The sequence below is a fragment of the Arvicanthis niloticus genome, chromosome 9, assembly GCF_011762505.2.
Source record: "Arvicanthis niloticus isolate mArvNil1 chromosome 9, mArvNil1.pat.X, whole genome shotgun sequence".
In the NCBI taxonomy this organism is placed as follows: Eukaryota; Metazoa; Chordata; class Mammalia; order Rodentia; family Muridae; genus Arvicanthis; species Arvicanthis niloticus.
The window spans coordinates 29,480,614-29,487,924 of NC_047666.1; the positions used below are offsets into that span (position 1 = coordinate 29,480,614).

At 40.9% G+C, this 7,311-nt stretch overlaps 1 protein-coding gene across 1 annotated transcript; it reads right to left on the bottom strand.

Annotated features, from left to right (window-relative positions):
* Positions 1-774: 774 nt before the first annotated feature.
* Positions 775-1,740, bottom strand: LOC117715370 (vomeronasal type-1 receptor 51-like). Its single transcript, XM_034512150.1, has one exon. The coding sequence runs from the start codon at positions 1,705-1,707 to the stop codon at positions 775-777; it is 933 nt and encodes a 310-aa protein (XP_034368041.1). The 5' UTR covers positions 1,708-1,740.
* Positions 1,741-7,311: the final 5,571 nt, after the last annotated feature.

Consider the following 7,311-nt stretch of genomic DNA (forward strand, 5'->3'; position numbering starts at 1 on the left):
TGTATTCAACTGCCTCATAAACAGTAATGCTTCTCCCCAAACCAGAATTTACCAGAAGTTATCTCTAGTGCAGACTGAAGGAGGAGGAGCAGGGTTTCAGGAGAGGTGTGGGGTAGAGACTTGAACCTCCAGGGAGATGGCCAGTGTGCTGTGAATGTTTTCTATTATTCAGGGCTCCATCCCACAGCACCCTGTGCTAGAATTGCCTTGAACAGTATCCCTTACCATGCAGAGGCCCTGTTTTGGTCATACATTCTATTAATTCTAGACTATTGTTTCCAATAGTCTATTTTAGTATTTCTGTACCAGTTAATCTGTGCCTTTTGCACATAGTTCTGTTTTGAAAGTTATTTGTGTAATTCCTTTTCACTCTGAATCATAACGCTACTTACAGCAAAAAATGTTTCTCTAATTTTTTAAAATACATATTACAGAAAATTAAAATATCAAAAAATATTAGAAGTGGTCAAACACTTACAAACATTGTAGGAAACCTAAGATCATTTTGGGCAAAAGCCACCTCAAAGAAATCTCTTAAAGACTCATTGAGATATAAAATAAAATAATATAATATAAAATACAATTTTTGTATCTTGAAGGGTATGTAGTACCATCATCTGTCACATGCTTGATAGCACACAGATTAGAGTAAACCCTTTTAAGAGGAACAAATCTATATTTTCATATATTCTGAAGCACATACATACTATGCCATGATTGACAATTCTGATGCCAGTACATTGGCTCCTCTTAAAGATTCTTGATTGGTGATAATCAAACATTTATCACTGTCTTACACATGGACCTCAAAAAGTTAATGATAAGTTTTTCAGTGCTCATAAACACAAAAGAGCTGACTGTGGCATACATGTGGCTCAAAAAGAGTTGCATGTAGTAAGATGTTGGATCACTCAGGAACATAGTTCTTGAACAGGAGATAATGCTGTCAAAGATGGACATCAGCACAAAGAAGCTCATGAGCATCAGGATGGTCTGGGTGGCCCTTTGCTCTGGGGATGCTTTTGGGGAAAGGCTGGTACCTTGAAGATGTTGGGCCTGTTTTCTGTGCCTGCACAAGAGAGCCACCATGTACCAAGTGGAGATGACCATGAGACTAATAAGAAAGACATCTCTGATGACCAGCAGTGTAGAAAACATCCTTTTCATGAGGTATGTCATGGGTACAAGAGAGCAGGACTGAGTTACATAAATGAAGTCATTCATGGTCAAATTGGGGGTGGCAATGATGGATAATAAGAGATGACTACTAATTAACATATAGAGGACACTGAGCAAAAGAATGGCACATGATACATGATGGGGAGATTTGTGCTTGAACTTTGCTAAACAGGAGCTTCTGGGACTGAGGATGATGGCCTGGAGGACACTCAACAAACTGGTGGTACAAAGGGAGAGACCCCTCAAAATTCTGTACAGGTAGACAAGGAATTTACATATGATGTCATCCCATCCCATCCAAGAAATAAAAATGTCTGTGGCTATGAATTGCATGACCAGTAGCATCAGTAGGTGAGTTAGAGACAAGAGAGCAATGGGCAGGTCAGTGAGTCTGGGCCTGTGCCCACAAATGAACTTGAGAATATGGAAGAGAAGAAGGAAGTAGTTGCCTGAGATCCCAATGCCAAGTTCAGAAAAAAAGATGGTTCTTATGTTAGAATTAGTCTGGAGTCTACTTTTCTTACTCATTTTATATAAGAACAGAAGCTAAGGAGAAAAGTGGAGCAATGTCTCATCCTGAGCAAAACTACAAGCATCACTCCAGACTACTCTTCCGCCTATAGAAAAAAACTCAGTTGCCTATGCACTCTTATTCCACTGAAAACCACTGGTTCACCTCACATTCCACAGATCATCTCATTTTTCCTAAGCTGAGCCATGGCTGGATCATGTGTCGTATGGTTGATATGTGTGTGAGCTCCTTTAACATTAACTACTGCACACATCACAGATTGTGTTTTTTCTTATTTATCTTATTTAGCATATGTCAGTTTCCTGGAGCAGAAACAGCATCATAATGGTTTTCATCCACAACATCTTGATTGCCAGGACCTTTACAGAGTTTTACTATTTTGGGTGAGTTTATATGAGGAGGATTGTGTGAAAAAACAGTCCTTTTCAGTGAAACAGGTCTTGTGGATTGGGTATGCACTTATTGTACTTGGAGCTATCTTTACTCTGTTTACTGATTGTAAAACCAAATTTCATAATATATTTATATAGCAAATGTTGGTAATTGTGATCTGTAAATCCAGACATTTCTCATTCCACCAACAATATGCCATTTTTTCCAACTGTGACCTTGAACACTCTTAGACTGAGATCCAATCCCCTCCTCCTGAACATATACACAACCATTTGCCTGTGTCAGGTAGACACTAGGTACACAAGAACACCGTTCTTACACACCAAACATGGCAGTGTTCCAGCACAGGATGGTCTCTGTTGATATTTTGCCTGCTGGTCCTCTCATGAGATACCTTATGTTTGTGCTCTGGAAGAGTTAAGGCAGATCATAGTGACTGGTCAGCTCTGTCCCTGCCTGAAAAAGAAGACAAAAGATAAAATACAAAACAGCAGAATATTTGAGTGGAGTCCTTTCCAGAGAACTTTCATGGACAATTCAGGCTTTGAGTGATACTCTGTAAGTGCATCTTCCATGTTTCTACTTCAGTCCAGAGCATCCTCCAAGAGACGAGCAAAGTGGGCAAATGACAGCAGGAGCATACTCCATGTCTTCCTTCAGGATGTGAAGTCAGAAAGAAATAAAGCTACAATTACTAGAGAGTTGGGGCTACCCCAAATTACAGAATTAAATGAAGGTAGCCAAACTCTGTCCTGAAAGACAGGCTCTATATGAGTCCACATTCCCTCTTTTGATAATTGAGGGTTGATTCCTCCTCCAGATTTTTGATATACTAACTATAAGTTTATATTTATAAATGTGCTGTATATGTTGTTGACTTGTTATATTTTCTTTGATTAGACTAACTAAAACATTATGACCAAACCTACCTTGGATAGGAAAGCCTTTATTTCAAGGTAAAGACACAGACGATATTTTTCTAGTCATCTTGCCACCTACAAATTTCACAGCTCATAAAATTCTCCAATATTTTATAATAAAAAATTAGTGTTAAGCAATGGGGGCACACACCTTAATTTGAGTACTCCAAAGGCAGAGATTTGTGGATGTTCAAGTTCAAGGCCCAACTGGTCTACAGCATGAGGTCCAGGAGAGCCAGGGCTACACACAGAAACCCTGTCCTGGAAAACCAAACAACAAAAAGAATCAGTAAGGCATGCAGACTCAAGACAGAAATTGCTCTGGTGTGTATGAACCCTCCTTGGATACAAGCCACAAAGAATTCTCAAGCCTTTCCTTTCCCAGCTGAGCCTCATCTGCTCACACCTTCCTGGATGAGCATGGCTTAGGAGACCAGGAGAGAGGACTCACTCTCTCAGATCTACAGAATTAAGAGACTCTGATCTAACTGATTGGGCAGGAGAGAGAAATCTGTAACAGGCCTGGGATAATCTATTGTAGCATGCACTGTGATTGCATTTTGAACAATGTAACAAAACAATCTACCTTCAAGAGACATGAAATTATCTACATAGTGTACAGAGCACCAGGAAAAGTCACTGATTTCTGAAACAGGTCCCATTAGAAGAGGCTATACTGTAGAAAAGGAAAGGAAGGCATTTGGGCAGATAACAAAAGGAAACATGTTTGGAATATGAAATGACAAAGAGGAACCTGAGCAGTCTTTGATTGATGTCAATGGTGAAGTCCTTGGCTGCTCAGGGCAGAAAAATTGACCTCCCCTGCCCACATCCTGAATCAAGGAGGCCCTGGCTTTAGCCTTTGTGTCATTCCACAGTTATTCAAGTCATGGAAACCTGTGACACATAGGATTATCAACTAGCAGAGTTTGGTAGGTGACACTGCTCAGTAGACTGTAGATGAGGCTACTCAGTCATGATGCCTACTTTTGGCACAATCATACCCTTAAACCTAGAAAGACACTAGGAGGAAATGGTTGGTACACAGGGAAGGCAAAAACACCACCAAGAAGGTGCAGGTGCTGTTTCCAGAGATGCCAGAAATAAATGAACTGTGGGAATGTGATGGGCAAACTATGAAGAGCCTTTGAGCTGAGGGCTCACAGCTCTTTCTGAAAGGCTATGTATGAATTTTTTTTTCAATATTAAACACTTTGCAGCTGTATCTTCATGCTCAGACTGGCAAGGATAATGTTACTGGGTGTTTCTAAATAAGCCTTCAGAAACAGCAGGAACAGATATCTCAGAGGAGCAGCATGGCACAGACTCCAGCCACATATACTGGACCCCACACAGTGCTGCAGAACAACCTGATTTCCTCATCATTCAGTGATGCTTTGCTGCTAAGCAGATCTGACCTCCAGCCCAGTGAGTTTGTTGGAAATTTCTATTATCAGAAAATTATAAGGGGCATTGAACCTTCACAGCACCAAGGGCCTCTCCTCCCATTGATGGCAGAAAAGGCCACCCTTTGCTATGTATGAAGCTGGAGCCATGGTTCCCTCCATGTATACTCTTTTGTTGGTGGTTTAGTCCCTGGGAGCTCTGGTGGGAGGGAGAATGGGATAGGCATTTTGCAGACGGGAAACTGGGAAATGAGATAACATTTGAAATGTAAATAAGTAAAATATCCAATAAAAAAGAAAATTGAGGGATATTTATTCAATGACTATTCAAACACAGAAATGATTAATGAATACAAATATCATGTGCATTAAGGCCATGTTCACTGTTTATTAACTATATGTGTCCTGCAACCTCATCACCACATTGACTCAGGTGACTGCTCCTGCCAGGCAGAATGAGGCCAAGGGCTGACATAATTTGTGAAGTTAAACAGGGAATGGAAAGGCCCTTAAGATTCCAGTCAATAAAGGTCAGCAAGGAGCCCTCTGTTAAATGAGGTTTGAACATACAACACATTTCTTTTTCAAAGGCTTTTTGAACTTCTAAGTACTCATACTATAGAAGCCAGTATACCAACACTCTTCCTTTTATGGTATATAATCAACAGAGGCAACATTAAGTTTTTATGTTTAAATTTAAAGTTAAAACATCACTCACTACCTTTCAAGATGCAGACAAAGGATTACTTCTGAAATCCTCTGGAAATTACACCACACAACTTATGGATGATAAAGTAAATTTGGTAGTTAGTTCAAAAAATAAATTGAAATTAAAATTAACAGACATCTTATAAAAATTAAGTAATTTTAGGACCTTAAGGAAATGAATATCCCAGGAAGAAAATGCACTTGATGTGGAACACAGTGCCCTGTGCTGAGAGGCTGTCAGAGCTCAGTGTCACTATGGCAGATGCTGAAACTCCTCATGCAGTGTCAGAGTTCCTCCTCCCACAGCCTGCCTTGGTCCCAGCCAACTTCTGATTCTCTACTTACTCAGGGCACTTACTCAGATGGAAGTGGCAGGGCATGTGGAATCTGAACCCGAGGAGATCCTGCACAGGCTTAGGTGAAGGGAGTCTTTAAAGATTCTCTGCAGCCTGTAATTTTAGTGACTGTCAATGACAAGTTTGCACTGGAGAGCAGGGACATGTGGGATCCCACTGGAACATTTTACCTGTTGAGTTGACTCTACTCTGTTGGATAACAGCCATCTTGGGAGAGCTGGGCCCAAACTTTTCACTGAGCTTTCTTGGCACACCTGCAAGTTAGATCATGACACAATCTAGTCAGTCCAACTTGCTAATTTCCCCTCATGCAAAATGAGAACAAACTAAACTTCTACTGCATAATTCACCTGGTTAATAGTGAGAACTCTGGTGTCTTCCTTGAGCTTCCATGTTTCTGATTAAATCTACACAGTGGATGACAGGCTGCTTCTTCAGGGTCCTTCAACTGAAACATGGAGAATTCTTGGTTCTGTGTCCTGTGGTTTCTAGATTTCCAGCTCTTAGTAAACAGTAAAAATGAATTTAAAGAAAATATAGAAGTTAAAGTAGCATTGAGAGTTTGGGGCTATGAAGTCATAGGCAGCTTGAATATAACTGTGTCTGAGGCCAACCCAGTACTGGATTCTTCTCCCCAAGGAGCTTGAATGGCCAGCTTCCTCCTCACAGATGGAGTCAAGAAGTCTTAACATCTGTTATGACAGAAATGGCATGCAATTTTGCTTTCGTTCCCGGGATCCTTTACCTATAGTTATATAAAGGTCCTGACAAATGGAGATATGCCCCATACTCAGAAGAGAGTCCAAACATCCAGGGTGGCATACACCTGTTTTTGGACCTCTGAATTATAAGACAGCATTTTATAATAACTGTTCTCAATATGCCAAAGATTCATACAGGAGCAAAGCATGAAAGATTGCTCATTTCAGAGGACCAGCTAGCTCAGTCTGTAGAGCATGGGACTCTTAATCCCAGCATCATGGGTTTGTGTCCCACATTAGGCACCATCTATATCAGGTGGTGTTTAGAGATGCTGCAGCACCTTCCATCGCTGCTAGCTATCTGTGATGCCCACCATGTTCCTGTCTCTGCTAGCTATCTGTGCTGCCCACCATGTTCCTGCACTAGAAGTGGCCAGAGGCCAAGAGCACCCCACGAGATGTAACTGTGGCAGGTGATTCAGTCAATTAGCTCCAAGGAGACCATGCCCCAAAGCATGGATTTGGGGCCAATCCTATCACCCTCATGGTTCTCTGTTGAGCCCCAGACAATACTTGCCATGCTCATGGTTCCTGGTAGAATGAAGACACTTAATGCTAAAGATTATCCAATAAATTTTTATATTTGGAAATGATCAATACACAAGATAACCAATCAATTAGAACTGTTACCCAATATCTAACCTTTTGATAAAAATTGTTACCGGGAACTGGTAGAGATCCATGGTTCTTCCTCCATGTTGCTTCCTATCTCCATCCTCTTTTCTCGTCCCCCTCCTTTTCCTTCTAAATCCTCATTCCACCTCCTATGGCTTCTACTGTCCAATCACCAACATTCACTGCAAATAGAATGTAGTAAAAAAATATCCTGCTACATTAAGGAACTAAACATCTGTAAAAGCTAATAACATGTACTCTCTAAGATTCCACACAAGGCACCTAAGGGTTTAGACCCCTCAGAGGAAAAGCAAGGCACCCATTTAATACATACCAAACTCATGTCAAGGGGGAAGTCTGAATGCTGCACAGTGGCTTCATGAGCATTTTAATGCTCATACAGTGTGGGGAGCTGACAGAAAGTGGCTATAATCCTTGCAG